This window comes from Heterocephalus glaber, unplaced genomic scaffold (genome assembly GCF_053883595.1).
Source record: "Heterocephalus glaber isolate CG9 unplaced genomic scaffold, H.glaber_assembly_v1.0 deba00001504, whole genome shotgun sequence".
Lineage (NCBI taxonomy): Eukaryota > Metazoa > Chordata > Mammalia > Rodentia > Bathyergidae > Heterocephalus > Heterocephalus glaber.
Genome location: NW_028258324.1, coordinates 8,480,005 through 8,494,376, shown reverse-complemented (window position 1 = coordinate 8,494,376; position 14,372 = coordinate 8,480,005). Strand labels below are relative to the sequence as shown.

General features: G+C 34.0%; 1 protein-coding gene across 2 annotated transcripts in view; it reads right to left on the bottom strand.

Annotated features, from left to right (window-relative positions):
* The window catches only part of Dnajc13 (DnaJ heat shock protein family (Hsp40) member C13), a 147,936-nt gene that overhangs the window by 58,497 nt on the left and 75,067 nt on the right, over positions 1 to 14,372 (bottom strand). For both annotated transcript variants that reach the window (XR_015440811.1, XM_087186154.1), the window contains exons 21-29: positions 13,204 to 13,286; positions 11,512 to 11,665; positions 9,004 to 9,107; positions 8,756 to 8,915; positions 7,613 to 7,675; positions 6,146 to 6,247; positions 4,203 to 4,307; positions 3,090 to 3,292; positions 1,813 to 1,897 (exon numbers count right to left, since the gene is read on the bottom strand). Coding sequence is in view for 1 of the 2 variants with exons in the window: in XM_087186154.1 (XP_087042280.1) it covers positions 1,813 to 1,897; positions 3,090 to 3,292; positions 4,203 to 4,307; positions 6,146 to 6,247; positions 7,613 to 7,675; positions 8,756 to 8,915; positions 9,004 to 9,107; positions 11,512 to 11,665; positions 13,204 to 13,286 (1,059 nt within the window). In the remaining variant the exon portion in view is untranslated. The remainder of the gene's footprint in view (positions 1 to 1,812; positions 1,898 to 3,089; positions 3,293 to 4,202; positions 4,308 to 6,145; positions 6,248 to 7,612; positions 7,676 to 8,755; positions 8,916 to 9,003; positions 9,108 to 11,511; positions 11,666 to 13,203; positions 13,287 to 14,372) is intronic.

The window sequence follows — 14,372 nt, the reverse complement described above, 5'->3', positions numbered from 1 at the left end:
TGAGAAAATTCTGAAGCTATATCAGATGGTTATAACTGCTCCTAAAGTTTAATGAAATAAAGAGATCCCTTTCTAACTAATGGAAATACTATTTCTGAAAATTAGAACAGCCACCTGTGTTTCAGAAAGATTACAGTCTCCAATATATCTTCTCCTAGGAAAAACAAAAACAATTTCTAAAAAAAATTTTTTAGAAAAAAATTTGAATATTCAGTATTAAAAACATAGGAGGTATACGCGATTTAAAAAGTTAGACTGATCAATAAAATTCTCTCCAATTACTTTGTTCAGATATTACTGAACACTTTTGGTTAATTAAAATACACATTCCTTTATCTCTCTTATGATTCAAGTTATGACCACATTTCTTTAACAGTTTCCCTTTTCTGTCATTGTAATTCCTTTTTTCTTTCAGTTTCATAATCTTGGAAAAATGTTTGAGATGCCGGTTTTCTTGGCATGGTACTGTATCTCCATGTTGAGGGCCTAGCACAGAAAACAAACTCCTCTTTGTAGCACCTCACATACACAGTCACATGGTCTCTGGGGGTGACTGGTTTACTATGTTCTTTTACTTAAGGGTGTGAACAGAAATGCCCACAACAGACAATTTTAAAATGCTGGTATGATTCAATAACAAAAGATGGGGAAAAGGTAGTAACTGCATTCTTGTATGCAAAACTCTTTTTTCATTAGTGACTGAGATGCTTACAATACATGAATATAAAAATATAAACTGAGTTACTCTCCTCTCTCTTTTGACATCAGAGCACAAATGGCAGGTACGAACAGCACTAATTACTGGCACAGATAGGACTTAAACTCAATCTATGTGTAATTAATGTCAAAAAATTAGATTTGAGGGAAATAGGAGGGAGGGGTGAAGAAGGGCAAGTAAAAAGGATCAACATGCATTATGTGTATGTACCAGTTCCCCATGACTTGTGTGTTTATCATGTATTGCAAGTACATACTAAAATTTAAAAACTCTTTTTAAAAAAAATATTTAAACTAGAGCCAGAGATTTAGCTCAGTGGTGCTGCCACCTGCCTCACAACCGCAAGGTCCTGAGTTCAATCCCCGGTACCAAAAGAAAAAAAAAGCTAAACCTGACAACAGAGTAATTGATACACAGGAGGGAAACATACAACTGAAATTTCTGGGACCTGACTGATTTGAGTTTATGCTAATCTGAGTTTTAGATACCTTAACTCCAAGAGAATAGAATAAGGTAATAAAAGGAAAAGAAATTAATATATTCTATACTATTTGTAGCTACATAAAAATGCTTTCAGTCAGTTGCTATCCATGAAAACAGGTAACTGAGAACAGTCAAAATGTAAGCCACATGCTAATAAGAGTGCTATGATTGACTGTTAAATATAAACTGCCATGTCCACACCTGTGTCCTCCTGGTGTGCTTCCCACCAGCTCTAACATCAAACTATACCACAAACGAGTCTGTTATCTGTCAGTTATTAGAATGGTGTAATGTGTAATTTTTAGATAATAAATAATGCCCTTTTAGAATAACTCTGGAATCTGGAGACTCTTCATTTTTGTTCCTGTATACAACTTTCTACAGTATATTCAGAATACCAACTCTATTAAGAGTGTGTTAAATAAATGTAATTCAGAGTTCAGGCTTTTTAAAAATGGAATGGATTATAATGAAATAAACATGAGGACTCATAATAAAATTAGAGAAAATAATTCTTAAAAAGCACAAGGACCCAAGTTTGATCCCCAGTACAAAAAAAAAAAAAAAAAAAAAAATCTTGTTTTCAGTTTGATAACATCCAAGTAACTTACCTGAATAATATGGGGAAGGCAAGTGCTGTCTGAGAGTAGTCTTTTTACTCTGGGCAAAGGCCGAATGATGGCATTATCTTGATCCCTAGAAAATATTTTCTACGGTCAACATTTAATACGTTAATTAAAATTTGTATGTTCAGAGCATATGACATTCTACTAGGCATGAAGCAGGTTACCTTACTTTTTGTTAATGAAGACTAAGCTCTCACACAGCTGGGAACATGATTAGGTATTTTGGTTTAAATCTATTTGGCTGCTTAATATGACTTCATTTCCTTCCATAAGATTTCCTTGAAAAACAGTACCCTAGAAGAGCCAAAGACTCTTGTTTACTATTTGATTAAACTGTGTTGTCTAACACACTGTCAGAGGATAGTCCCCCCAAAGGGTACATCAAACTTTGTCACATAAATTTAAGCCTTAATTTAACCAAGATCAGTATTTTCTAAATACAGCGTTACTTTTTTTTTTGGTTCTGGGGATCAAACTTAGGACCTTGCGCTTGTGAGGCAGGTGGTGTAGCCTTACTTTTAATGCTATATTCTTCCTAAATGCTAAATGTTTGGTTTTTTTTTTTTGGTACCGGGGATCGAACTCGGGTCTTCGCGCTTGCATAGCAGGCGGCGAAACCACTGAGCTAAATCCCCGGCCCCTAAATGTTTGGTTTTGTACCTAATCTGATTTTTAAAGAGAACTGGAACCATGAACAACTTGTTATAAAATACATAGCCTATTTTTCAGGAACATCAAAAGATATCTTTTGTATAGTAATAAAACAAAATGACGCATATGTAATTGTTTTATTAAGACTGAAAAGTTCCATGCAAGGCTCATAATTATGATGTGGCAGGAGACCAAATCCTCACCATCCTCACCAGTCAAGTGGGCAAGAAGTGGGCCTAGAATTGCCTTCATAACAGGAGTAACTAACTGAACAAATCAGGACCTGGCAGTCACCACTGATTATGGATTGCACTTCATTATTTCAAAACTACTATACCTAAAGTAGCTAGTAGGCCTCAATTTTGTATTATTACTTGAAATTTCCCAGAAAGGCTGCTTTTCAGCTACTTGATCAATTTGCAAAATATACATTTATATGTTTCAAAAAGTTCTGAAGGCCAAAGCAGCACTCCCTAAGGCTACAAATGACACCTTTCTTTTAAACTGTCCCCGCCATCCCACAACATTACTGAGGAAGTATCCACACAAACAAGCAGAACAAGATATTTTAGAGTACCCTGTTAATCATGAATACATTCATTACATTTTACCTGCTTGGAAAATATCCACACATTGTGATCAACATGTTCAATATAAGGGTAGCAAGGTCAGTTTCATTCAGTACAGCCTGTCCACTGGCTAACAGACACCATTTAAGCTGGGGTATTGCCTGAAGTGGTCGCCATCCATCCATGCCTTGAGCCCAGCATCTGGTCTTTGCATTTAACATTCCTTTGATCCACAATTCTTGCATCTTAATTGATGAAATGCATCATTATTACAAACAGACAAAATAAAATAGAAAATTTGCCGAGGTTTTCTATATCAGAATAAATACATAAGAAATAATACACCATGAAATACTAACACAGTAATATACTATGAAAGAAACATGCAAATTCACTATTTAAAATAAATCCTGGGGCTGTGATAGGAGGATCACAAGTCTGAGGTCAGCCTGGGCAACTTAGCAGGACCCTGTCTCAAAATAAAGAAATGAAAGAAAGAGGAAAGAAAGGAAAAACCCATAAAAACCCCAAATTTTCATTGACAGGCTTTCAAGAAGGCTTGGTCCACCATAAAACTATCTATGGCCAAATTCCAACTAAGCCTAAATAGCTGAGGATAAGAGAATAGGATCAAATTTTGCAGATGAAGAGGAGAACTGCCCTTCATTCTTGGACTGAATGGCACTATTCAATGAATTTTACAATACATGTTAAAATTTATTTGTTCATACCATATGGAAGCATCAATGTGAAAGTCTCATTGTATAAAATTCATTTAAAACCCAGAGTGTTATTACCATAACAACAGCTCTTTTTGGGTAAGAAGATGGATGATACTGAGGCTTCAATTGAGCTATATTTCAGCTCTTTATTTTTTTATATTGAGACAGTCTTACTAAGCTGCTCAAGCTAGGCTCCAACTTGTAATCTATTGCCTCAGCCTCCCAAAACTTATAAATAAGGTTTGATTTTGCATTGATGTGTGGTTCTTCTGAAGTGCAAGCCATCTTTCATGTGGAAATGGACCCACAGGGCCCTTAGTAGCTGATGTTTAGTAACTCAAGTCAATTTTAAGATATTATACACCTCTATGTATGCCAAACAGGATGCCCTAAGAAAGGAGATGCTCACTAAAAGTTTCTCCAATACACATACCTCATGAAATCCATACGGGCCACTCCTTTCCTTGTCTGCATTGCCAAAATACCATTCCTTTTCACTCTCTCTTTTCATGTCTGGAGCAGCTTCAATTACATTGCTCTAAGTTTTTAGAAGATACTAGTTACTTTTGAAGGCAGCAGTCATAAAAGCAGATGTCATAAAACAAAATTATACATTACCAAATTTGGCAGTTAAATCCCTTTAGTAATTCAGCTAAAATTTTAAATGACCTTATTTTAAAGAGTCAGGGATTAAATGCTTAACAGTCAAAAAAGCTATTTCCTTATTAAATGACATTTGAAGTACCTACATAGTTTCCTAAATTTACTCAGCAATCTAAGCTAAATTCAAATTAATAACTTTTAAATTTAAATTTAAATAAATTTTAGCAAGGAAAAATACTGCAATATCTAACTAGTTATTTAAATAAATAAATACCATTAACATTAAACCACAATCCTTAAAATATTAAAAAGATTTTGGGGGGATATAAAACTCAATCCAACTAAGAGTTTCAATAAGCATCTGAGATCAAAGGCTTGAAATGCCAGCAAAAAAGTTTTGGTGGCTCAGAACTCTTAGTTTTAAGTATATAAGAATCTTTATCACTGTTAAACTGATGTAAATTTAAAGTTGCTTCTATATATAATTTTAGGTTTTCCATAAAGTTTTCTCCATAAATAGTGAACTGTTACCTAACTTTTGATGTGTAAACAAGTTGCAAATCACTAATAAGTAGTTGAGTCTCATCAATCGTAGCTTCAGTCAACCACTGACAGACAACTATTCAAATATGTTCAAGATGCAAGCAGCAACTAATTGAACTATCTCTATACCCTACTTCCATTTTGTATGTCACTTCTTTTCTCTGGCTATTCATATAAGCTAGCTATGTGGTGTGGCAGAGAATTCTGAACCATTTTTAGTACTGTCTGTTGTCCAATTCCAGGAATGCAGATAAAGCCAACTGGATTTGTTATCTGAATCTCTCTTAACATTACAGATCATTCTTATAATTTTCCCTATCAATGTTTAATGAGGATAGAACTGTCATGGAATCTGAGTATTTTATTATAAGATTATTTTGAAATACCCCGATGACTATCAGCTTTCAGTTAGACTCATATATAGCAACTGGTTAAGAACCTAACACTTATGGGGTTTAACTGACTCTGTCACTTTAGCAATATACTTAACCTTAGCCTCTCTGTTCCTAAGTTTCCTTTATGTAAAATGGGAAAATGATGGTAATCACCTAGCAGAGCTGTTGGGGCATTTGAAGTATAAACATAGAATGTGAACCAGAACAGTATCTGTATACTATAAAGGAATATAATAGGCATTATGATTACCATCATTTATAGCTGCTATCAGAAAATAGCACATTGTAAGTATTCAAAAAGCACCTTTAGTTTCAGGTAAGACAAAATCTAACAAGATACATCTTCTTACACCAAGAAATTAAATAAAACATCACTCAAAAAATTAAAATGATCTAAGTTTAGATCACACTGCCTCAAAATAATGTTAATGATGTAGTCTCTCTCCTCTCTCTCCCCTCTCCTCTCCCCCCTCCCCTCCCCCCTTCTTTCTTGTACCAGGGATCAAACTCAGGACCTCTCCAGGCAGGTGCTGTGCAGCCGATCTACATCCCCAGCCCTGTAAATCACTTTATTTATTTTTTTTCTGAGTCACTTTAAATGACAAAAGATAGAACTGGAAAAAATAGAACTGGATCATTACCCATTCTGGATTGTTCTCATGATGATTTCACTTTTTTGGTGTGAATTAATCTCCGAAGTACCAGTACCATTATAATTATTAGAGAAATACTTTATTGACCACTCATGTTACCATATTTTTAATTACTGATTTTTTTGATCCTAAAATTGTATTAAAAGAACGTTAAGGCTTGTAAATCCTAGATAAGCACATACTTGCAGTGGTACTGTGGCTCGGCTCACGTGGAGATGTGCAAGGGTAAGCAAGTCCACAAGGATTCTAATTCCATTTGAATCCATGAGATCCTTCACATTTTTCTGAAAGATGAAAACATTTTTACATAACCTAAAATCTTTCTCTTCCATGAGTACTACTATTTAAAAGATTCTAAAAGAATATTTGGAATTTCTTTGGAAATGACTGACACAAGTAGCATTACTTTTTTTTTTTAAACAGTCTCATTATGAAGTTCAGGCTGGCCTTGAACTCCCAGTGATCCTCCTGCCTCAGCCTCCTGAGTGCTGGGATTACAGGAATATGCCAACATGCCTGGCAGCATTACTTTTTAATTTTCAGAATATTTGTTTACAAGGAATACCAATTTAGATGGATTAAAAGGGCAGAACTATGTTATAAATATATTTCATAACAATCTACTTAAATATGTTTGGAGTAAAAATTCTCCTACAAAAATAATAAAGACTGATATGATAAACTCTGGTTCTACAATTATCCTGTCAAAGGGTTTTTTTGGGGGGTTAATAAACAGATTGTTCTATAATCAGAAATAAACCCCTGCTATATTAAAAAATTATTTTAGGGCTGGGGATTTAGCTCAGTGGTTCTGCTGCCTGCCTCGCAAGCACAAGGTCCCGAGTTCAATCCCTGGTACCAAAAAAAAAGTTAATATTCCAGTTTATTTTTGAAAACAAAAACAATTTTTTAGATGTTGAGAAGAGACTATAATTTAAAATTTTCAAGGACTTAGTGATTACATTTCACTTAAAAATATTTGTATTACTTGCTAAAACTGAGAGTAAAGACAAACTAGTATTAGTATCAAAATTTGGAGAACTAAAAATCTGCTTGAAGTTCAATTCAACATCATACAATTATGTTTTAATGTTATATACCACAACTACAAATTCTTCTTTATAAATTCTTCAGTAGGTTCAGCCTGAACCTACTGAAATGTCTTTTTTTGGGGGGATACTGGGGATTGAACTCAGGTCTTCGCACTGGCCAGGTGAAATGTCTTTAAATATAAACCACAAAGTTAGGTGACTCTTCATTTTATATCTCCAAATTACTTTTTTACCACCAAAATGTATACTGAGAAACTAAAAAACTTTCCATTTTATGTCAGGTATTTATTTTTCTTAAAATTTAATCCAAAATTTAATCTAATCTCCTAAAGAAAAGTCAGTAACGATATCATCCCTCATTATTCTCTCCATTCAGAATTTTATTGCCATTAGTTTATCAGGCCTCTGTAATATTAGGACAGAATATTAAGAGAATACTGGCAAAATCTTTTTCCTTCCTAAATTTAATACACTCACAGTTTTCTTATCTAAAAAACAGAAAAGAACCATCTCTAGATAATTAGCTCACATCCAAACTTATCTTTACATACTCATATAATTTGGAAATGATAGCATACTTATGCAAAAATACTGTACCTTATTAAGGATCAACTTGTTCAGGAAGAGGATCAATCTATCTCGTTCAAGTTTATCTGTGCACTATTAAAATAAGTGTGAATTTAGTCAAAGTGAATAGAAACACAAATTAAGACATTACCTCACCACTTCACAAAAATCAACCAATACCTAAGAAATAATGCCATCTTTTAAAAATTAAGAAATTGAGAAGTGTTTCACAACTATGTCTTTCTCAAAATTATCTAATTTCTCTAAGTTACACAGAATTTTAAGTCATTAAACACATTAATGTATAGTTTTAAGGAGATGTGTAAAAATTAAATTATATTCTTGAATTAAAACTTTAAAGAATTGGTAACCAATTTTTCACATAAATGACACTGTGATGAACATAAGGAGAAATACATCTGCTTAAAATATAAATGCTATGTCATAAGCCATCCAATTCACTGAAGAGTGAATTAGAATTCAAAAGTGCCAAGTTGGCTTAAAAGCAAACTATAAGGATTTCTCTCCTGGTTATACTTCTTCTTAGATATGTTTTGTGACCTTACTATGAATCAGTTTTCTAATTTATAAACCATAACTCACAATTAGGAAACTATAAAGGTACAGGTTGCTATTTTAAAAATTGGTGCTCTATAAAGCAGGAATATAAACACAAATAAATGAACAAAGTACCTACTTTACAATAAAAAAGTACTACTCAAATGTGCTATAAAAATGAACAAATCCCCTCCCCACCATGCTCAAGTGTTAAAAGGCAAACTGTATAAAAATGTGTTAAATTTTCTTTTTTTTGATTATCATTGTACTGTAGTTTTTTCCAGTTTTACTATATCCACACTTTTAAATTTAGTATGCTAGTATCATTTATACTTTTTCCAAAATGGAAAACCATAGGTACATGAAACTGTCAGTCATTATTTCTTTTACATATCTTTAAATTCAAAGACTGGCAAACAGATCACTAAAGGTATTCAAGAGCATCAAATGAAAAAAACGAACTGACATAGACCACTATTAACCCATTAATCATTTTCCTATTCATACAACTTAGATTTAAATAAGTATAACTCATGCCAATTTAAATTTAGTTTTGAAATATAAGTTCTACTCCAGGGACCTTATCATTAGCAGTCTCCTAAATGATATCCTTACCCTCTCTAACATTCCAGTAATATATCTTGTATCTGTAAAAGGTCCTATTTCTTCATAACATCTGCCATAAACAATAGCAAGGGCTTGTAAACATAAACACTTCATGTTTACTTTTGGAGTGAGCAGGAAGCGATGATACAGTTCATTGAAAAACTCATACCTAGATTTAAAAAAGAAAGTTCAGTGATATAAGTAACCATGAAACCAATAGTAAAATTAATTATAACAGGATATGAAAAGTAGCTCACGATCTCTTAATTGATCCACTTTCTTCATTCTCATCTTCCTCTAGTAGTAATCTCAGGTAATAGTCTCCTATTTTGATTTCCTCTGCCAGGCATTCATATTTAACCTTTATTAATTCAATCAAAATACATTATTTACAACAGATTTTTGGCAATCTCACACAATCATTTCTCATAATTCTTTGTGTTCAAAGTTAATCATTTCTTAAAATAACTAGTAATTTATTATTACTAACATGACTTACTACTTCACTTAAATTGAGTTGGAACCACACACTACACTTGTTTCATGACTGTAAAACTTGCTAATAAAAGCTATCACAGCATTACAGTGTCAATTAAATCAGCTTCATTCCCTCCTGGGTTTGCCATAACCAAGTGGAGTAGATGGTCCTGTGGCACACAGTCTATGAAGCACATGGAGGTTTCTATAGGCCTTCCCTCATCCCCAGTTCTACCTCTTGCTGATGGGCCCAGACTTAAAATGACACATTAACCACACTGTATATTTTTGTAAGGCACCCTTCCCTGTGTGTCAGACAATAGGGGATGGAGAAGTCCACACTTAGGACTTGAGCAGCAACATAAACCTTGTACTCACGATGCTCTTCTCAAGGAAAGATTATTCACAATTCTTGTTCTAAAAGCCTGAAACAACTGATTTGTAAATATATAAACTATATAAAAATACATGTATAAATATTTAATCTCCATTTCACTTTGGTTCTATATTTGAGCATTCAATTCATTAAATTCCTATTGATTAAGCATATACTATGTGTCAGGCACTATTCTATGCAGTGAAAATTTAGCTACAAAGTCAAACAAAGCAGGAAAATGGGATAGGGATAGAGAACACATGTGTATATATGTGTTTCTATAAAAGGGGCTCCCTTTTTAAAGAGAGTAGCCAGGGAAGGACTATCAGATAATGACATTAAAAAAAAAAAAGGCCTAAATGAGGTAAAAATAAATTATGAAAGTACTCGGGAGGAGGTAGATTAACCTATGCTGAAGTTAGTTCAAGCAGAAAGATCTTGAGGCAAGAACATTTGATGATTTCAGGGGAGCCAGTGTAGCTAGAAGTAAGAGTGGAAAAACAGTATGAAATGAGATCAGAGAGCAATGCTTGGGGGTGGGGGCAAAGGGGTTACACAGAATCCGCCTTCTAAGATATTTTAAGAACTCAGATTTTCACTAAGTGACAAGGGAGACCAACAAGCAATTGTGAGCAGAGAAATGATATGAACTACTTCTTAAAACCAGGATCACTTTGCTCCTATGCTACCAATACAGGGTGGCAAGGGTGAAAGCAATGGTATTGCCCGATGGTGAAGAGGACTGGGTTCTGGATAAATTTTGAAGGCCACTGGGTAGAATTTGTTGATAAGCTGGATTCAGAGTATAAAAGATGATTCCTTTTATACTCCAACAGGCTTTTGACTAGAAAGTAAGAAGATAATCTAGGGAAAGAACACCCCTCTGGAGAAAAGTTCTAGATAATTACTACGGCTCATATATCCAATTATAGGAAACAAGTATGCAGTGTAGTAAAGAAAATCTAAGCTAGAGACAAAAACTGGGAATCCATCAGCAAAAAACACTGAGATCACTGAGGCCATGAATATAAATGAGAAGTCCAAGGACCAGTCCTTTGGAGTCAGCCAACAGTTAATGGTCAGCAAGATAAGGGGAAATGAATAAAGATGACTGAGAGGAGTAGACAATAAACAAGGAGAGGGCCGGGGATTTAGCTCAGTGGCACCACGCCTGCCTTGCAGTTCCATCCCTGGTACCAAAAAAAAAGAAAGAAAGAAAAATCTAGGAGCAAAGATTCCCAAAATCAAAGTAAAGCAAGCTTTTTTAAAGAAGAGAGAATTATTAAGTGCTTTAGAAATAACAGCTGGCTTAAAGGTCAAAGCATGTAGCATACTTATATTTTCAAATTTATACTTGTTTTAACAGTTTAAATCATATACAGTCATGCACAATGATGAGGATACATTCTGAGAAATGCAGTATAGGGCGATTTTAACCTTGTGTAAACATTAAAGCATAGATAACACCAATTAAGAAAGCCTCAACATCACTAGACCATAAAACCTTTTTTTTTTAAGACCATAAAATCTTACAGTTATTAATTAAGTTATTAAGGAACATGGCAAAACAGTATTTTAATGAAGAATATAAATGTCCTGCAAACGGGGGGGGCAGGGGGGGGTTTTGCAAAGAACAGATCTGTAAGGTACAGAATCAAATATATTAAAACTCCTACATGATTCTGAGATAGTTTTCCAGTATTTCCTCCACATCACTAAAAATAAAGATACAAGCTATGCAAATATGAAAAAACCTTCAAAAATAGTACATACTTTATTTCTTAAGATTAATATACTATATGGCCGGGGATTTGGCTCAGTGGTTTCACCGCCTGCTGCGCAAGTGGAAGGATCTGAGTTCGATCTCTGCCCCCCCAAAAAAGATTAATATACTATAAAAACTTAACTTTACCTCAAATTCATGGTGATTCCAGGAAATCACATTAGTACTACCAAGCTCTCTATCAATATTAAATGTTCTCATTTCAGATTCAAGAGTATCTTTCAGTTCTTCTCGTGTTTTGAAATTCCAAATAAGGTTTGACCTGGCATGATCTTGACTAAACCTATACATATATATGATCAGAAAATAGTACGAAACAATGAACATTTAAAAGAATCTACAAATGCATCTTAAAATAAGCAAGAAACTTGTAGGATTATTAAACTTTAGTAAGAAAATAAAATCTGTGTAAAGCAAATACAGTAAAATGTTAATGGCAACATCTCAACGATACACAGAAATTCTTCCACCTTTTCTGTTTTAAAATTTTCAAAATGTTCAGAAAACAATGAACAAACTTTATAAAAGCTGTGTGAATTTCAAATGCTGAACTGATACTTCAATTTCAGTTATGTGCTAATAAAGTTTGAGTTAAAAATTATTTTTAGCTATCAAATTTCGGGTTGGGGATTAGAACTTCTGGACTTTTGGCTATGAAGCATGTGGGATGAGCAACATTCTATATTTGAACCTTAAGAACTACCCAATACAATACTACAAAAGGCCAAGTTATGACTGAACATTTTCAAAATATCTTCCTTGTACTCCTGGGATAACTTAACTATTAACAATAAATCTGGGCCCGATTCTGAACTGAGGCTGGATGGGCTTCACCTCTGCTTACTATCAGTCTGCAATCCTCCTAGAATGTCTCATTTCAGAGTTCCAAGGAAGTTGGGGGACAATTGAGGGATCCCTGAGGAAAAAATCCAAAGCATGTAATTGAGGATATAGTATAAACAGACTATATACTTTAAAAGTAGGGGTGGAAGTTTTCAAACCATGAATTTTCCTTCATTAGGCAAGGTATAATGAATATATCAACTTACAGACCTGCTGCTGTGAGATACCTTAAAGAAATTTTGCAAACTCCTAAAATATCTATGCCAGTATCTTTTTGTGTGCATGTTAGGGGTAGGGGATAGAGTTGAAGGGGGTTACCATGTTTGAAAGGTTGATAAAGTGTTTGAGGTCAATTCATTTGCACACTTATTTTTCTCAAGTCTCATGTTTTTATCATCCGCCTCTTTTAAATCTCCATTTTCTTTTAAATCTCCATTTCCAAAAAAAGCTCAAAGTATGCAATATTTCTACACCATAATGTATTTTAAATAATCATGTCTAAGCCTTAAAGCTTAAAACACTGTTAAAAGCTTTAATTTTATGAAAGTATATTTACTTAGTATTTTTATGTTTTTGAGATAGAGTCTTGCTCTGTAGTTCAGGCTGGCCTTGAACTCACTATGTAGCCCAGGCTGGCCTCAAACTCATGGCAATCCTCCTGACTCCGCCTCCTCAGTGCTAAGATTGCAGGCGTGCACCACTATACACAGCTTGGAAGCATAATTAATTAAACTAGTCTTAAGAGTTATATAACTTATACTTGACAGCACAAAAATATCTGTGGTGGGGCAGGGATGTACCTCAGTGTCACCGTGCCTGCCTGGCAAGCACAAGGTCCTGAGTTCGATCCCTGGTACCTACCCACCCCCCCAAAAAAACCTGTGGCATAAAGAACTGTTCCTGGAGAAGGAAAACATGTCATGATTCCTCTAATGGAAGTATCAACTTAGTCTGTCTGAAAAGAGGTCTAAAGCTTACCTATAATAGAAGAGATCCCAATTTGCTTCAATTTTTATTCTTTGTCTTCTCTTTCGAAGAACTACTGGCTTTTGATTTATGTTCTGGAAAAAAAAAAACCAAAAACTAACTAGTGCTCAACCTGAAGCCAACAAAGAGACTCAGAAGATCACCACTTTATATTATAGAGTGATGAGAAAGATTACTTCCATCAAATTTTGACAAAAACACTAATGAAAAAAAATCCACAAAATATAAATGATATTAAATTATATCACAATTGTTTGCCAGCACATTTCTACAGTGTTGATCAAATATTTTCCACATTGCCTAAAGTTATAATGATCAATAGTAAAATTTGTAACAGTCAAAAACAGTAACTGGTTTCAAACATTTACATGCAGTTAATACAAATACACGAAAAAACAATAAATGCAAGAGATTATAAGTTGACTGCTACTAAAGCCAAGAGGAGCAGTTAAAATTGAAATAGCTAATAGAGAAAAAGCATTTACATTCAGACACATGTGAAGTGAGACTTTTTAAAACAGAATATCAAAGATGACTCCACATGCCAATTTAACACATTTCACACATGTAGCAGGGACTTAAAACTCACCATATTGTTTCTGTCCTGAATTTAATTGTAAAAAGGAAAAAATGAAAAATTTTTAAAGAAAATAAGAAGAGTATGAGCCTAAGTTAGCTGAGCTACATCTATTGCACAAATTCCATAAAAATGTTATCAATATAAGTTATCTGGCTGGGCCAGGGATAAAGTATACACACACACACACACACACACACACACACGCACGCACACATATATGTTATCTTTTAAGACAGAAAAAGGCCCACTTGCTTCTCTAAACCCAAGATCCGAATTTCCAGGCACTCATAAACCCTTTCAGAATTCAACACAGCTATGGCCCCTCTTCTAGAGATAGGCACATATGCAAGGTTTCCAATTGGAGATTTCAAAGATTCCTTGGAGTCCATACATGTACTAGGGGTAAAGAATCTCTGCTCCAAGTGGAACTGTAGGTATTTCAGACATGAGAATTTTAATCCTCAATAAGACAGAAAAAAAAGCATAAAGTAGTATAGATTAAAACAGAAAAGCCATTAAGGGGCAAATTGTATGAATAAAGCAAGAAAACAGACTAGATTACAAAGAATGTAGATAAAAT